Raw genomic sequence first — 19,107 nt, 5'->3', positions numbered from 1 at the left:
TTGCTCATAGGATACACTTGAGAATCTTGACCCTGGACTATGAGGTCCCGTGATATCTGACCCCTGACTCCCATTCTAGCTTCATTTGCCACTGCTACCCCCCTAATTTACTGTGCTATACCACTGGTTTCTCAGTTCCCAGCATACACCAGGCTAGCTCCGAACTCAGAGCCTACAAATGCTATCTATGGCATAAATGCCATTTGTCTCACTTCTTCCCCTATTATCTGGTTAATTCACACATTGCCAAGGCTTCAGCTAAAATGCTGTTTTCTCTGGGAAATTTTCCCAACTTCTACCCCAGACTAGAGTAAGACCTCTATCAGGTATAATTTTCATCATAGCACTTAGTACAGTTGTAATGAGTCTCTCTCTCCACCATGGGATGATAAGTTCCATGAGGGCAGTGACCACGGTAGACTTGCTCACTGCTCATCCCAAGAGACTGGCCTCAGCTTATGTGTTGTTTCCTCAGGGATACTTTTTCTCTCCCATCTCCTACATTCTGTGACAACCTGAGGGACTTAATAGGGAAAGCTTTCTTGGTACCAGTTATTTCCCCTTCAATGTGATGAGATTGAGGCAGGATTAGATATTATAGAAATATCCCACAGGCATCACTTATGTGGAGTGATCATGGTTGTAGGTGAAGATTTGGAAGCCAGTGGTGTCCAGCTGTGAGTTACCAATTTCTAAGACAGAAGAAAGGGTCAGAGATGGAACCTCAAAAAAATGCCTCTGTTGAGATGGAAACAGTGTTAAGAATGATAGAATGGTTAAATTTTCAAATACTTTTGAGAGGTCAAAGAGAACAAAGGTTCTGGAAAGGTAACTGGACTCTGGAAAGAACTGGCATAGACACACAATATATTAGAATTCAATTATACAAAATAAATGTGTCAATATATGAAAGAAAGAAAGAAAGAAAGAAAGAAAGAAAGAGAAAGAAAGAAAGAAAGAAAGAAAGAAAGAAAGAAAGAAAGAAAGAAAGAGAAAGGGAGGGAGGGAGGGAGGGAGGGAGGGAGGGAAAGAAGGAAGGAAGGAAGGAAGGAAGGAAGGAAGGAAGGAAGGAAGGAAGGAAGGGAGGGAGGGAGGGAGGGTGGGAGGGAGGGAGGGAGGGAGAAGGGCAAGTTCCTCCATATCCCCAGTTATGGATTTCTCTACTGAGCACAGCTTCATCCACTACTTTCTATCTCTCAGTTCCTACATCTGTCTAAGGAAGTCTGACTTTGACAACAACAAATTCAGAGATCCTGTCTGGTATGTACTGAATGACTTAAGAACTTCTGAGTAGTTAGTTTATTGTAAATATCTGACTCATTCAATATTTATTTCAGGCAGACGATGTCAAAACCGGATCAACCATTAAGTAACCTCCTATAACACAATTATGAGTACCAAGTTCTCTAATTACACCCATACTGTAGCCAGACTGGGAGCTACTTTCTATTCTTCCAATACTTCATGAAATTTCATGCCTCCGATACTTTGCTTACTTTCCCTTTCCAACCTTTCCTGCCGAGAAAATGTCTACATATCTTTCAAGGCTAGGATCAAATGACCTCTCCGGGGTAATCTATAATAAAACACCCCCTATCATTTTTTGTTGTCTATGTGTGTTCCCTACAGAGATGCTGGGCCTAACTGAAGGATATTTTAATGTGATTGCTCAGTTTGAGGATATGTCTATATTCTTGTGGTTAAGGTTGGAAGCTCCCCCTGAAGGGTTGGACATACAATGTCAATCACAGGGGAAAAGGTAAGCCCTAGGATTTAGAAACTAGGAGTGGCGTACCTGGTCACTCTTTTGTTTCTCACATTTTTAGAAATAGATCTCTTGGAGATGAGCATGTCTGAACTTCCAGGTGACTGAGAAAAGACAGCACCCGCCTTTTAGATTTGAAGATAGGTAAGGAGGCCTTGCCATAGGAAATCATAAATACGAGATGAGCAACTCGCTCATATAAACCAGATTATCAAGATCAGCAGGCTTCAGACTATCAAGATCCCTGATCTGTCACAATCAGTTATGAGATGCATCACAAACAGTTATAAGATGCATCACAATGAATGAGTTTCCAATAATAAAGTATCATAGTTTAATAAGATTTATATTTTTAAAATATAACTAGAGTGAATTCCAGATTACCTCAGTAATACCTTTCTCACTCCTTTGTGTTACAATATACTATCTTCAATGTGAGAAAACAAAGAGGAATCATAGCTAGCCAGCTGGCAATTGCTCATTACTGGAGGAAGCCCAGACGAGTGTCAACATCATCTCCCAACTTGCTCTCTCAGTGGGGAGACAGGGTTGAGTGCTGCTCTTCCAGTTGTATATTAATACATTCTGTTTCCCATTGGTTATCTCCAAGTCCAGTCAAGACAGGTACAACTGATCCCTCTTAATTTCTGTGCAGCAGGGAATCATTTGGGCCACAGTGAATGGGAAGACATTCTTCTTGTGGCTCCCAAGGGTTTGGCAGCAGTGGTGACTACTTCCCCCAGGGAGAAAATGAAAATGTGGAGAAAACTTTGGAGGCTGTGGAGATTTGCTCCTCCCACATAGACAGTTGATCTCTAAAGTATTATTTTATTTGGAAAAAGACAGTTTTCCTACAGAAAACCTTTTTAACATGCCCAGGAAAATTAAGTCACTCATATCTGTTCCGAATATATAATTATACCATAGATTCTATCATTTTGCATTCTAATCATTTGTTTACATGACTGCCTCCCCAGTACGGTAAGTCACAGCAAAGAGGAATTAGGTCTTATACTGCTGTGAATTACTATTGCTTATTAGCTCTATGCTTGGCATTGTAACAGACACTACCAACTTTTGATGATGAGTGAAATATGACTAGAAAAGCAAAACAATATTCATCACATTAATTTGGGTCTTTTTACTGTATCTACTTTTTTACATATAAATAATCTTAAAGTCATCTTTATTCCACAGCTGTAATCTTACATGGTATGTAAGGGCCACCCCAACATTTGTTGATTAATTTATCATTCTTGCCATATCAATATTCAAAATAGCGTACAGAATAAAGCAATAAGTCACACAGAGAACTGTTTTTCTGAAACTCAGATTTGATAGTCAGGTCCTTGATTTCCCTTTAAGTTCCTTGATTGGCATTCTTACCCCATAATTTTTTGGATACTTCCTGTAACTTCCGTATCATTGCATTCTACACCCACCAGACATTTTGTATGTTAGATAATCTGGTCTAATGTAAAGCAGAAAGTCCCAAAGGGCTCTCTCCTGATCACCAGTCTCTCTTCTGCCTTCCCACTCTTCCTAGTTCCAAGGCTTTAAATATGAACATGCCAATGACTTTCATACTCAGTTGCCTGTTTGACATTCTCTGCTTGGATAACTGATATGCATCTCAAATATAAAACTGAGAAAGTAAAGCTCATATTTTTACCTTCACCCCCCCACCACCAAGAATGTATTTCTGCTCATAACCTTCAATTCAATAAATGCTATCATCTTTCCCTTAGATGCTCAAGGCAAAAAAAATCTAGGCATTTTCCTTGCTAGGTTTTTAACCCCTCACATCTCCCTCTCAAATCCAAGTCATCAGCAAATCCTACTGACTCATCCCCAAAACACAATCCAAATCCATCTACATTCCTCCATGACTACCATCCTAATTCTGAACTACTGCCATATCCTCCTACCTGGTCTCCCCACTTCCACTGTTACCCTTCATGATCCATTTTCTGAAAGACTGATAGAGTGTTTGTCATTAAAATGTAAATAAGGTAATGCCATTTCCCTGACTGAAAAACTATGGTTTGATGACGCACCAAAGATGTCTTCTATCCTAATCTTAGGAAATTGTGAATATGTTACACTACATCAAGGGGGAATTAAATAATCCTGAATTATCCAGGTGGGCCCAGAGTAATTTTTTAAATATTGAAACAAAGCAAAAGAGTCAGACACAGAGTACTGCAATGTGAAAAAGATTTCACGGTCCATTTCAGGTTTTGAACTGGAAGGGAGCCATGATCCAAGAAATGCGTGCAGACTCCAGAAGCTAGAAAAAGCAAAGAAACAGATTCTCCCCTGCAGCCTCCATAAGGGATATTGACACTCTAATATTAGACCAGTGAGACTCAATTAGGACTTCTAACTTCCAGAACTGTAAAAGAATAAATTTGTGTTATTTTAATTACTGAGTGCATGGCAACTTGTTTGTTACAGCAGCAATCAAAAGCTAATACACCCTCCCAAGGCTTCTCATTGCCCTGAAAATGAAATGCAAACTCTATACTCTGTGTTACAAACCCTACAAGATCAACTTTTCAATCCCATCACCAACCACTTTAACCTGGCTTTTATGGGTTCTTCAAACATGCGAATCTTATTTCTGCCTTAAGGAATTTTCATTACCTCCTCTGTACCTGTCATGCTCTTTCCCAGACTGCTATGGCTGGCTTCTCACTACTCATGTCTCAGTTTGACTGCTAACTTTTACCTACAAAGATTTTCAAACCATCTGAACTAAAGTAACTCCCAGCCAGTCTTTTTCACATTATGTGATTTTACCCTCAGCATAGCACTAATTTTTGCTATTTTTCTTATTTATGTAGGTCTGCTTCCCCACTCTTCTAATTTAAGCTCCATAAGAACAGAATCTATAATTCTTTTTTTTAAAAAAGATTTTATTTATTTATTCGACAGAGATAGAGACAGCCAGTGAGAGAGGGAACACAAGCAGGGGGAGTGGGAGAGGAAGAAGCAGGCTCACAGCGGAGGAGCCTGATGTGGGGCTCAATCCCATAACGCCGGGATCATGCCCTGAGCAGAAGGCAGACGCTTAACTGCTGTGCCACCCAGGCACCCCCACAGAATCTATAATTCTGATGGCTCATAGTAGGCACTATAAAGTATTTATCACATGAATGTATGAGTAAATGGAGCAATAAATGGCCCCTAACATTTGTGGTACTAAACATGAAGACTTTCCAAAAGTTTTACGTAAGCATAAAAATTTTCACAAATTTGTAAGAAAAAAATAGAATAACAATTAATGAGCTGCACAATTCTTTTCACTGACTCCATGAATCTTTCACTGACCCCACATTATTTCATGGGTTAAGAGTAGAGTAGTAAGCTAGAAGCAACATTCATCATTCTCTTCCCCCATCATTTCTTAACAAGCTCTCATTATAGGAGGAAGTTTCCCCATGCTGCCATACTCGCACACACTTAGTCCTACATTGTCGGAGAAATGTGGTCCTCACCTCAAACAATCACATTGCTCTAGAATTTAAATTCGGAGGGGAAGGATTTTTTTCTGCTTTGTTCTTTGTTGTGTTCTTAGGATATATCTCAGAAATATGCATGACCCTGATGTTAGTGAGGTTGTAATCAAGTGGAGAGAAGCCAGGGTTAACCTATGAAATGCCAGGGGATGGTACAAGGCAAATACTGAGACCTGGGAGATATACGGCTAACATGACCTTAAGAGGTTGGGAAGAAAACAGATGAGTTTTTCCTAGGAAAGCTATGTGGACATGGTCTGAAAATTAAAAGGGGATAGCATTTTCATAGATGAAAGAAAATGATGGATGTAATACAGATGAGGCAAAAGGCACAAAATGAAAAATGAAAAGGACTTATTCAGAGAACCATAAAGAGAAGGTCTTGGCATAGGGATGGAACATGGGGAGAGCAGAATATATAGAGAGAAAACAAGCTCAAATGAAGAAGACTTAGGACAATCAAGCTAAGTAATTAACCAAACAAATTAAGATTGAGGTTGATGGACAATGGGGATTCATTACACTATAAATGATGTGGGAGTCCTAAATAAGGGAGTAGTTTGAGGAAAGGAGCTTTTTGAGAAGCTTCTAGATTTGCAAGAAAAAATTAAAGTTTATTATAGTAACTAAGACATTAGATTAAACACATTATGAACGTATTTTCAAGGATAATTCCAGAAGTTGTATCTTGATTTTTCAAAAAGGTAGGAAAAGTGTCACTTTAAGACACCTGCTCATCCCACACCTTCTTCTCTCTGTGGCAACAAACCCTAGCTTAGTTTCCACTCCTTTTATAAGCCTGTACTGACCAATCCAGTGAGAATTTTTTCTTTCCACTTAGGAGTCTATATTCAGATTGATGATAAGGATAAATGCTACAAATACAAATAAATTAAAATCAAAACATAGCCCTCAGAATTTGATTGGAAAGGGGCATTTGCTAGATCATAGGGTAGCTCAATTTTTAACTTTTTAAGGGACCTCCACACTGTTTTCCAGAGTGGCTGTACCAACTTGCATTCCCACCAACAATGTAGGAGGGATCCCCTTTCTCCACATCCTCTCCAACAATTGTTGTTTCTTGCCTTGTCAATTTTTGCCATTCTAACTGGCGTAAGGTGGTATCTTAGTGTGGTTTTGAGATACCCTATGATCCAGCCATTGCACTACTGGGTATTTACCCCAAGAGACAGACGTAGTGAAGAGAAGAGCCATATGCACCCCAATGTTCATGGCAGCATTGTCCACAATAGCTAAATTGTGGAAGGACCCGAGATGCCCTTCAACAGATGACTGGATTAAGAAGATGTGGTCCATATATACAATGGAATATTATTCAGCTATCAAAAAGAACGATTTCTCAACATTTGCTGCAACATGGATGGCACTGGAGGAGATAATTCTAAGTGAAATAAGTCAAGCAGAGAAAGACAATTATCATATGGTTTCTCTCATCTATGGAACATAAGAACTAGGGAGATCAGTAGGAGAAGAAAGGGATAAAGAAAGGGGGGGGTAATCAGAAGGGGGAATGAAGCATGAGAGACTATGGACTTTGAAAAACAAAGTGAGGGTTTCAGAGGGGAGGGAGGTGGGGGAATGGGATAGGCTGGTGATGGGTAGTAAGGAGGGCACGTATTGCATGGTGCACTGGGTGTTATATGCAACTAATGAATCATCGAACTTTATATCAAAAACCAGGGATGTACTGTATGGTGAATAACATAATACAAATATTATTATGAAAAAAAAATTTAAAAAAAGGAAAGGGGCATTTGCTTTATTCTCCAGGTCTCAAAGGATACATTTAATTATTCCCATTCAGTATGTCCGTAATGTTTAAAAAATTAGGTCTCTCAGGCTATACTCAATGTCAGTGCAAAGTAAGTCCCCTCAGGATTATTTAAAATATTTAAACCATTCTCTATCAATGACACAAATATTATCACTGACCTGTCAGTAGAAATATTTCCCTAAACATTCAGAAGGATAGAGTTTTATTTGTGGATCTACTCTAAACATCAACACCAGACAACCGCTAGCTTTTATTAAACTCTTAACAGGGAAATCCAGGTGAGTGAGGATTTAACACTCTTGTTGTTGTTGTTGGAAATATTAACCGCCAGAAACATTTCTTTAAATTCTTTAAGGTTTTTTGGTTGCAATTCTTATCTTTCAATCTTTTAAGTTCTTTTAAGTCTTTCCTTTAATGTAAAGTTTATTGTGCAAGAAATATACAAATGGCTATAATTCATTTGTATCACTTCTGAATTTAAGAGAAGCCTAAATTTACTAAAAATAAATAAGTAAAGGTGTACTTTTATAGTAATAACGAAAACATTTACAGTATTCTTGAAACTTCTTTAAGTAATATGGCTTGCAATATAACTTACAACTTACCAGATGAAATAGATTATTAGTCTATATAATGAAATGGTATTTAAACTGTTTGTTTTGGACATTCCCTATATATAAAACAAATCGTATGAGAAAGGAATGTACTATTAACCCTTGAACAGTGTGGGTGCTAAGGATGCCGACCCCATATATAGCTGAAAATCTACATATAACTTTTGACTCCCAAATCTTAACTACTAATAGAAGTTAACCAGAACTATTCATAGCACCCTTTTTGACAACATAAACAGTAGATTAGCACATATTTTGTACGTTATACTGTATTCTTACAGTAAAGTCAGCTAGAGAAAAGAAAATGCTGCTAGGAAAATCATTAGGTAGAGAAAACACACTTACAGTATGGGAAAAAAAATCCATGTTTAAGTGGACCTGCACAATTCAAGTCTGTGTTGCTCAAGGATCAGCTGTAATTTTAAGCCATTCTTTTAAAACCTTGATGTAATTTGAGGGAACTTTCTAGTTTCTCTTTTGATTCTTAGAGAAATAAAATATCAGTGTAAAACTTACTTCCGTCTAATTATAATCAACTAGGAAAACTCAAGGAAATCTTACTATTTTATGTAACTCCAAGCTGGCAAGTGTAAGGCATTTAATGGAAAAAAATTATTGAAATTATATAGGTTTAAAATATTCATTTTTAGACTTCAGGTTGCCAAGAGTAAGTCATTTAATGAAAACCTAATTCAAAATATAGAGACTTCAAATGTTCATTTTTTAAATATTGCTCCTAAAGGAATCAACCCAAAATAGTCTTAAAAGTTAATAATATTTTCAGGAAGGCAAAAGGGAAGAGATCTTCTTACATCTCTCCAAAATGCCCTTCCTCGGTTCCTGAAATACAAAGTGTGATTATGGTCAATGAATATCCAGAAAACTATCAATGTGGAAATGTCCAGAGGTCAATTGATCTTCTCAGAAAATATGTAGCACAGAGCAGGCATTTAGTAAATACCAGGTCAATGAATGAATGATTCTTGAATTAACTAAAATAAGCAAAGGTAGATTGAAATACAGCATTCTTTAATAAATTAGAACTTTGTTAATAAGGAAAAATGTAAGGGATAGGTCACTGAAGTTTTAAAAATATACTCAAAGTGTAATAAATTATGGAAGCTTAAAATATCATGGAAACACTTGACACTAAAGAGAGTAAAACTTGACACCAAAGAGTCATTGCTTTACGTAGATACAAGTTTCCTTAAGAATACATTACCACAAGATGTGACTATATTCCTGAATGACTCAAGATACACCCAAGACTGCCAACTAACTATTATTATTTATAGCCGTGCATGTCATGATCGCAGAGATGGAGCAGATACTTCCTCAACACTTCCATTGTGATGTTATCCACAATACAATTGTAAAGTGCAGAAAACATTAGATTCCTAATGATCATTGTGGGGCAGTAAGTTATAAAACTTATAGTTATAAACCTAGAGCATGTCATTGAGTTTAATAAAAATTTTGTATTCTGATTATAAAAGCAATATTCATTGCAGAAAATTTGAAATAGAGGAAAATATAAAGAAAAAAGTGACATAATTCCCATTGCACAGAGAAAACCAGTATTAACATTTTGATGTATTTCTGTGCTGCCTTTCCTTTATATTCATAGTAAGCATTTATTTGGAAAATTAAGATTATTCTGTATATGAACATTATATTTTTTTACATATTTTATGTCTATTTTATCATTATATTAAATAATGATTGCACAATATACCATCATATGGGTGATTCACACTTAATCATAATTAGCAAATGTTTACCATTTAGGTGCTTTGAATTTTTCACTATTACAAATAACTTTACATATATGCAAGTAATGAATCATGGAGCATTGCATCAAGAACTGGGGATGTACTGTATGGTGACTAATATAACAAAAAATAATTATTTAGAAAAAAAACAAATAACTTTACAATGGACATCATTATATATAAGTCCTTATCTGAAGTTCCAGCTATTTCTTTCTGCAAGATTTGTAGTTACTGGTCACAGGGTATGAACAGTTAAGAGTTTCATTAACTTCCCACCAAATTATTTTCCAATGATTGCACCCATTTATACTTCTACTAGGCATGGCTTTGGGTTCCATCTCACTGTATTTTAGACCACACTATAAATTGTCATTTCTTTTTTAAAAAATTCTATCTTGATAAGCAAAATAAATTTGCCTTCATAACTGAAAATGATGTCTCTCTGACTAGTAATGAAATAAAACATGTCTTATTTTTTTAAAAGTGTATTTCTTTTGACGCTTTTCTGTTCCTCTCTTTTATCTTTTTTCTAGTGATTATTCCTACTGATTTCTATAAGCTATTTCTAAAATAAAACTATAGAAACATCATATTTATTGCAACAATTTGCCAATTTGCATTTGACATTTGATTTTACTCATGATGGGTTTTGTTTTGTTTTTCAAAGGTTTAATTTATTTATTTGACAGAGAGAGAGAGAGAGAGCGCGCAGGGTGAGCAGCAGGCAGAGGAAGAAGGAGAAGCAGGCTCCTCACTGAGCAGAAAACTTGATGTGGGGCTTGATTCCAGGACCCTGGGAACATGACTTGAGGTGAAGATAGATGCTTAACTAACTGAGTCACCCAGGTACCCCAATTTCACTCATGATGTTTTTACATATAGTTATATAATTGAATTTATCAATTGTTAACCCTTAAGATTTCTCCAATTTCTTCTGACAGCATATATATTTTCTTATATATATATACATGAAAAACTTTACATTTCATGCATTAATAGTATTATAAATGACCTGGAAGATTTTACATAAAGCTTTTTTTTTCTATTCCCCCTTCCTCTCTCTCCTGCCTCCTTCCATCCACATCACTTTTCCTTCCCAACCCCAAGGGTTTTAAATGCCTCATAAATAGCACTACTTTTTCCAGAAAGCATTTTATTTTTAAGTGTATATTTTATTATCATTGATTATAGTAAGTTGCTAAGAATTTGCATATGAAAATAGTCTTTTAAAAAAATTTTATGGTGATAAAATATACATAACAAAATTTTAACCATATTTAAGTATACAATTTAGTGGCATTAAATACATTTATATTGTTTTGCAACCATCATCACTATTTCCAAAACTTTAGTAGCTTGCCAAAATGAAAGTCCGTACATATTAAACAATAACCACCCATTTCCTCCCTCTTGCTGACAACTATCATTCTACTTCCTATCTCTATGAATTTGATGATTTTAAGTCATGTCATTGGAATCATACAATATTTGTCCTTTTGTGTCTACTTTATTTCACTTAGTGTGACATCTTCAAGGTTCACCCATATTTTAACATGTGTCAGAATTCCATTCCTTTCTAAGGTTGAATAACATTTCGTTGTACATATATACCACATTTTGTTCATCCATTCATCAATGGACATTTGGGTTGTTTCCAGCTTTCACTATTGTAAATAATGCTGCTTTGAACATGAGTGTATGAAATAGTTTTCTCAACATCATTGTTAATCAGTACATATACAATCACTGAAATTGTCTGGGAACACTGATGCTAATGCTGACACTTAAATTATGAATCAGCTTTACCTGAACCATACAGAGAAGTTTTTTGCACTGAATATTCCTCTCAAGACCTCAGAAGCCATCCCTGTGCATGTAATCTGATATTTTTCTTGAAAATATGCCGGAAGAATGTTAAGAGTAGCTGCATATGTAATAGCTTCGGGACACTGATACTACCCCAGAATTGGGCATGTGCCAAATCCACATAACCTATGAAAGCCTTGTAGAATGTGCTCCTTGTCCTTCTGAATCAGTTAGCTTAGCAGTCAAATTGGGCATATTATAAATTAGTACCTCACTACTCCACAATTTTTTTCTCAACAGAGAAGGCATGAATGGCTGAAGAAAATCATACCATGAAAAGTGAGTTTATCCTCACAGGATTTACAGATCACCCAGAATTGAAGACCCTTCTGTTTGTGGTGTTCTTTGCCATCTACCTGATCACCATGGTGGGGAATCTTGGCCTGGTGATAGTGATTTCAAAAGAGCATCATCTTCACACGCCAATGTACATCTTTCTGGGCAACTTGGCTATTGTGGATTCTTGCTGCGCCTGTGCCATTACTCCTAAGATGTTAGGGAACTTCATTTCTGAGAACAGAATGGTTTCCCTCTATGAATGCATGGCACAATTTTATTTTCTTTGCACTGTTGAAACTGCAGACTGCTTTCTTCTGGCAGCAATGGCCTATGATCGTTATGTGGCCATATGCAGCCCACTGCAGTACCACACCATGATGTCAAAGAAACTCTGCATTCAGATGACCACAGGAGCCTTCATAGCTGGAAACCTGCATTCCATGATTCACGTGGGGCTTCTGTTTAGGTTAGCCTTCTGTGGATCCAATCACATTAACCACTTTTATTGTGACATTCTCCCTTTATACAGACTCTCCTGTGTTGACCCATATGTCAATGAACTGGCACTATTTATCTTTTCAGGCTCAATTCAAGTCTTCACCATAGGCAATGTCTTAATATCTTACTTCTACATTCTCTTTACTATTTTCAAAATGAAATCCAAAGAAGGAAGGGTCAAAGCCTTTTCTACCTGTGCATTCTACTTTTTGTCTGTTTCATTATTCTATGGATCTCTTTTTTTCATGTACATTAGACCAAATTTGCTTGAAGGAGGCAATAGAGATATACCAGTTGCTATTTTGTTTACAATAGTAGTTCCCTTACTAAATCCTTTTATTTATAGCCTGAGAAATAAGGAAATAATAACTGTCTTGAGAAAAGTTCTGAAGAAAAAAAGATCTCATGAAAGTTGGAAATAAATGACATCTACTTAATGACATAATTTAGTGATTTAAAAGTGGAAAATACTTCCAAGTGAAATTATACAGAGAAAATGAACAAATTATGTGTAAAATATTAAAATATATTAAAATAAAATCAATTTTGGAAGAAATACTTATGGGAGAAAATATACAGGAAAGGGAAAGCTACTAAATCTTAATTCAAAATAACAAAAATCAAAACCAAACTTAAAATTCATTCAAGAAACAGCTTAGCATATTGCCAAGCTCATGGATTATGTCAGCATCAGAGACTGGGATTATCAGTCCCCAAAAGGAAAAGAACAAAAGTGTCAGTTGCACACATAATGGAAAATTCTATTTAACATTCACAGACAGTCCACTTTCTTTAATAGTTTGGAGCATTAGCACTCCAGTTAGACTAAAAGACTTTAGTGGCATGGGAACCTTGAACCAATGAAATTTCTCACAAACATGAGAGACAAAGTTGAAGGAAGTAAATTTTGAAGAAGCAGTTTTAATAGCATTGTGGGGGACACTATACTTAGGACAGAGGTAATAAGAAAATGAAGGTGTCAAATAAAAGTGAGTTTATATCTCCAAGTTAAAGTTCCAATGGAGTTGAATAATTAAACACAGAATGTCAATTTCAAGAGTAGTTATCTTCAGAAAGAGTTACTCTCATATGTTCACTCATAAAGATGCCATAACAAAGTTCCAGGCAAACTTCATGTAAGATTTGAAGAGCCTCTACTGTCAGTGAGCTACATTCAACTTCTCTATCCTCCTTCTTGAGACGTGAGGAAAGGGTTTAACTATGTGGGCAATATTATATTATATAGAGACATAAGGTATGATTATTGAACTGTCGGTAAGGCTTATCTACAATAATTCCATATTTTGTTTTCTTTTCACCTGGAGCCTGGAATGTAAGTAGAATTAAATGATTTATTTATTTTGTAGAATTAAATGATTTTAATGGGACAAAATGAAAGAATTACTTTTCATTTATTTATTCAACATAGATTTATTGAGACCTTCCTATGTGGAAGAACTACTCGAGGTGATGGGATATATCAGTTACCGAAATGCCAGCTTTTCCATCTTCTTAAATAATAGAACATTGTCATGATTTTTCATGACTAATCTGGATCAAGGAGGACCCATATCAAAAAGAAAAATTCCCCCTTCTACCTCTTCTCTTGATGCTCTGAAGTCACATCTACATTCCCAAAAGGCAATTGTCAGGTTACAACTCTGGTCCAGGCTAGCCAGCCACTGACGCTGACCTCACATGGAAAATCAACAGGTTAAGTCTATTTAGAAAAAGTTGCAGGAACACAGATGATGTATTTCCAATCCCCTAACTCATGAATACAAATTTATAATCACTTCATTTCCATTTGTAACCTCCAAAAAATCTAATCTAGCTAATTCCATAGAATTAGACATTTCAAGATTTGAAATTCAGACATTTCAAGATCTTCTTGGTTGTTTCTAATTTATTTTAATTTTTTAAAGATTTTATTTATTTGTTTGTTTGTTTCTTTTGGCCACAGAGCACACAAGCGGAGGGGGGGAGCAGGAGAGGAGGGGGAAAGAATCTCGAACAGACTCTGCACTGAGTGTGGAGCCCAACCTGGGCTCTGTCTCATGACCCTGAGATCAAAACCTGAGCCCAAACCAAAAGTCGGAGGCTCAACTGACTAAGCCACCAGGTGCCCCTTGTAGTTTCTAATTTAAATCCCATCAATTTAAGATATGCCCAACCCTACCTCCATCCTTCCCTGAGTGCATCTAAATGTATAGGTAACTTGTCTGATGTCATGGCACTGAAGACAGGTGTCATATTATAGATTGACTTCTGTCCCTGCTATATCCCTTTGAGATGTTTGATCCTCTCTGACTTTTTGGTTATCTCTTGGTACCACTGTCAGTTTGATTTCTGCATTCACATCTAGTCTCCAGGATAGACAGAGAAGCATGATTTCACCTAAAACATCTACGTTTTAATTTCACGAGACTTCTGTCAAGTCTGCTGGCTCCATCTCTCTTGCTATCTCCCTCTGCTAATTTCTGAGTAAATTCTCTTGACCTCCCCCTCTAGGATTTAATTTAAGAAGACGGAAAAACTGGTATTTTCAGCACCTAGCTGAAGTAAAGTCCACAAGAAGGCTGAAGGACACCATTTTTACACTTTTGATGACATGCAGTATGGGTTCAATGTAAGATTTTGAAATTTTTCATGGGTCTCTCTGGAAGTTTCCTTTTTCCAGATTTCTACAAACTTCAATGGGCATTTGATTGTCCCCCCATCTCATTCCCAGAACAGCTCCCCCCCCCCAGGAGTGTAAGTCACAGAACACCATCTCAGCAAACACCAATCATTTCCCTCTGATTTTCCTTTTATCTCCCAACTCACTACATCTTTATTTCTTGGGTGATACACCTAGCTCTTACCTTATCATAAATACTTCCCAAATCTAATTTTATGAAATAAATTTAGACTTTGAAACAGTCCTTAAAAGTGAGCCTTTCTCAACCTATTCTTCCTGTCTGGATTTTCGAAGTTACGCTTAGGAATAAAGCAAGTGAGACTGACATTGTTGTGCTCTGATCTTTCTCTAAACAATAAATCTGAACTGTACAAGCTACTGTCTGAAATGTCAGAAATGATCACTGGGCAGAACAGAAACACACAGTGTTTTCCCCTAAGTACTGTTGCATACAGGAAGAAAACTCTCATAAAATCAACCCTTTAAAAATCTTAACCAATATTCCACAGTAAGTGGAGAAAAGAGATTTGTTTAGGACTTTACTTTGAAAAACAAAACTAAAACTTATGGAAATAAACATGTTATCTTACACTTAACCAAAATTTAGTTATAATCACAAACGTGTACTAATTTTACAATCAATCAATCAAGGGTCAAGTGTTTTTCTTGGCCTCATTTTCCAGAAGAATAAAGTATGATAACTAGATACAACCTTTACTTAACTTTTGAATTCAAGGAATAATAATAATGAATACTAATAATGGAGCAATTTTGTACGATGTCCAAAGTCTCCACCAATTTTCCCAAGGGTCCCTCCTAATTCTTATTGTACAAATTCTTACCTATTGAATTTGTTTTTATTTTTCTCATTATTCCCTTCTTAACTGTCCTAAGTTTACCAGGTCCTATTTTTCATGCACTTTACATTTCTTTCAAGTAGTTCTCCAAGAACACATTCATCAACTATATGAAGTCAACTGCATCTTTCTCAAGAGTGTTTCACATTGAATTTGAATAATATTTACTATATCAGAATACCAGTAAGTAATATGTTGGCATGATGGATGAAGACAGTAGTGTTCATTAATTTATTTTTAAGATTTTATTTATTTAATTGACAGAGAGAGAGAGAGAACAAGCAGAGGAAGTGGCAGGGGGAGAAGTAGGCTCCCCATTGAGCAAGGAGCCCAATGCAGGTCTCGATCCCAGGACCCTGGGATCATGACCTGAAACTGCAGACTGCTTCCTTTTGGCAGCAATAGCCTATGATCGCTATGTGGTCATATGCAGCCCACTGCAGTACCACACCATGATGTCAAAGAAACTCTGCATTCAGATGGCAATAGGGGCCTTCATAGGTAGTAACCTGCATTCCATGATCCACGTAGGGCTTCTATTAAGGTTAACTTTCTGCAAGTCTAATCAAATCGACCACTTCTTTTGTGATACTCTTCCACTCTACAGAATCTCTTGTACTGACCCTTATATCAATGAAATAATGACCTATATTCTTACAATTCCGATTCAAATGTTCACCATTGCCATTGTCTTAGTCTCTTATACCTGCATCCTTTTCACAATTTTCAACATGAAATCCAAAGAAGGGAAAGGTAAAGCTTTTTCTACCTGTGCATCCCACTTTTGATCAGTCTCAATATTTTACATTTGTCTTCTCATGTATATTCGACCGTTTGAAGAAGGGGATAAAGATATACCAGTAGCAATTTTCTATACAATAGTAATTCCTTTATTAAACCCTTTTATTTATACTCTAAGAAATAAGGAGGTGATAAGTGTTCTTCATAAATGTATGAAGAATTATAATATTTTTAAATAAACTTCATCTTCTATGGAAAACTGATTTTCATTTATAAATATGTTTTATACATAAGGGACAAAGAAAAAGTAAACTGTTTTTATATTAAAAAAACTAATCTCTAAATCATTAGAGTGTGTCTGCTAAAATTATGGATGGAATTTCAAAATTGTCAGGTAAATCTTACAGCAAATTCCACAATTACCAGTGCAAATCAGGAGAAAACCCAATGGTAACCTTCATTACCAACTCTTATTACTCTCACTGAATTGTGTTAGGCTGTTGTTCCAAACCTTAATAAATCAACATAGCATCAAATTTAAATGTCTAAATGTGTAGAAGAGTCACCTTGATTTATCTTGTCTAGTTAATGGAAGACATATCTGATCCTATTAGAATGTTTGAAACATTTAAGATTTCCTGGCTGGAAAATAAAATTATCATTTTCATTCAGAAAACTGATCTGGGAGACACATGTATGATAGTGTGGGGGTAGAGAGGCTAGACTCAAATTAACTAAGTGCAATAATCTATATTTAAAATAATGAAGTCTGATCTAGATAAGACTCTAAGAATGGGAAAAAAGGGAATGAGAAAGCACATCCCTAGTCACACACACATTTTGTAGAATTAAGAGTGAATTATAACAAGTTGGCTATAGTAAATTAAGATCTACTTTAACCCATAGTATGATTTAGGTTCTTTATTTTTTTTTAATTAAGGATAATCATATATGTATTCCGGAATATAGAACTGCAACATACATAGAAAATAATAAGCATTTAAAAACATTTTAATGAAGGCACTGTTGCTTTTTTAAATATTTTTTGAGTAACACTAAAATGTATTAATATCTTATGTGTTTATTGGTCATTTCTACTTCTACAAATTATCTGATCATTTTTCTTTTAAGTCATACTTGTTTTTCCTCATTTATTTGCACCACTCATTACAGACAAAAGGTATTAAAATGTTGTAACTATTTGTGGCTAATAATTTCTGTCTGTGTTAACAGTATTTTAATATGTTTGTGTTAATTACTTATTCTTCCAAAAAATAATCCACAGAATAAGTTACTCAAATAAATATCCAAGGAGTACTTCTTTAGAAACCTGGCAAAATAATTCTAAAATTCTCCTAGAAAGCTAATAATCAATAAACACAGACTTGATGTATTATATATTAAAATATATGATGAAATTCCAATAGTTAAAACAATTTGGTTTTATTTTTTTTTTGTAGTGCACATAAAGCCCTTTTATTTTTTTATTTATTTTTATTTTTTTTTATTCATGAATTTATTAAATTTTTATTTAGGCATTTCTTTTAGCCCTTCTTTTTTTTTAATAATATTTATTTTGTTATATTAGTCACCATACAGTACATCCCCAGTTCTTGATGCAATGTTCCATGATTCATTACTTGCATATAACACCCAGTGCACCATGCAATATGTGCCCTCCTTAATACCCATCACCGGCCTATCCCTATCCCCCACCTCCCTCCCCTCTGAAGCCCTCAGTAAGAATGAGTAGATAGATCAATGGAAAAAGATTATCTAAAAATAAACTCCCATATAAAATAAGACCATCATAAATCAATCAGTAAAGAAAATTATTTAATGAATAGTCCTAGGTCAATTGATAAACCATTTATCTCTTCCATTGTGTTAAATGTGTAAGCTCTATCTCATTCAGAGAAATTTTGCAAACATAATTTGTATTTTTTCTTTTTTTGTATCTTAAATTTGTATTACATAGCACTTTTACTCAACTGGCATTCACTTCATAACGTTGTAAAGTGAGAAGTAAAGTTTGATTTTTTTATGGCTAACCAGTACTTCTAAAAGCATTTAACTAACTCTTCCTTAATCACTGATTTTTTTATACTTCCTTTTTTGTTTGTACACTCACATGGTCATGCATGCATTGATGTCTATTTCTAGTCTATGTAGTTTGCACAACAAAAACAGGACAGCTACAGTCCCAATATTTATATTCTGGTAGGGAAGACAGACATTTTTTTAAGAGTAATTAAACTAAATGGTAATAAGTACCAGGATTGGGACTCTTCTGCCTCTACCCACAGTTGAAATAATAGGATTCGATAAGGTTTAGCCATGAGATTCTTTATTCTAGTATTCCTATTCTTTCTTTTTATGTGACTTGATCTACTTTTATGGCTTTTTAGAAAGGATTTATTTATTTATTTATTTATTTATTTGACACACAGAGAGAGAGCACGAGCATGGTGAGCAGTAGAGGGAGAGGGAGAAGCAGGTTCCCCACTTAGCAGAGAGCCCAATGAGGGGCTAGATCTTAGGACCCTAATATCATGACCTGAGCTGAAGGCAGATGCTTAATTCACTGAGCCACCTAGGTGCCCCTATTTTTATGGCTTTTAATATCATTAATATGAAGATGACCCAGAATGCATTTTCCCAGCTCTGACATCCTTCTTAATCTCCAGACGTAGGTATCCAATTGACAAGCAGGACATAG

General features: G+C 35.6%; 2 protein-coding genes across 2 annotated transcripts; both read left to right on the top strand.

The window, feature by feature from the left end:
- Positions 1-11,584: 11,584 nt before the first annotated feature.
- On the top strand, positions 11,585-12,532 carry LOC113249254 (olfactory receptor 5K1-like). Its single transcript, XM_026490765.2, has one exon. It carries the CDS (start codon positions 11,585-11,587, stop codon positions 12,530-12,532), a length of 948 nt encoding a protein of 315 aa, XP_026346550.2.
- Positions 12,533-16,015: 3,483 nt separating this feature from the next.
- LOC113249255 (olfactory receptor Olfr180-like) lies at positions 16,016-16,627 on the top strand (the record flags this gene model as incomplete). The annotated part of the gene is given in 1 exon segment (XM_044380896.1): positions 16,016-16,627. A coding segment is annotated over 1 exon segment (612 nt), but the record flags the coding sequence as incomplete, so codon positions are not given.
- Positions 16,628-19,107: the final 2,480 nt, after the last annotated feature.

Source organism: Ursus arctos, unplaced genomic scaffold (genome assembly GCF_023065955.2).
Source record: "Ursus arctos isolate Adak ecotype North America unplaced genomic scaffold, UrsArc2.0 scaffold_4, whole genome shotgun sequence".
In the NCBI taxonomy this organism is placed as follows: domain Eukaryota; kingdom Metazoa; phylum Chordata; class Mammalia; order Carnivora; family Ursidae; genus Ursus; species Ursus arctos.
Note: the sequence above shows the minus strand (reverse complement) of the source record. Positions and strands in the feature narration are given on the sequence as shown.

What these genes read in the sequence shown, in the direction of transcription:
- LOC113249254 (XM_026490765.2), top strand. Translation starts at nt 11,585, where the DNA reads ATGGCTGAAGAAAATCATACCATGAAAAGTGAGTTTATCCTCACAGGA.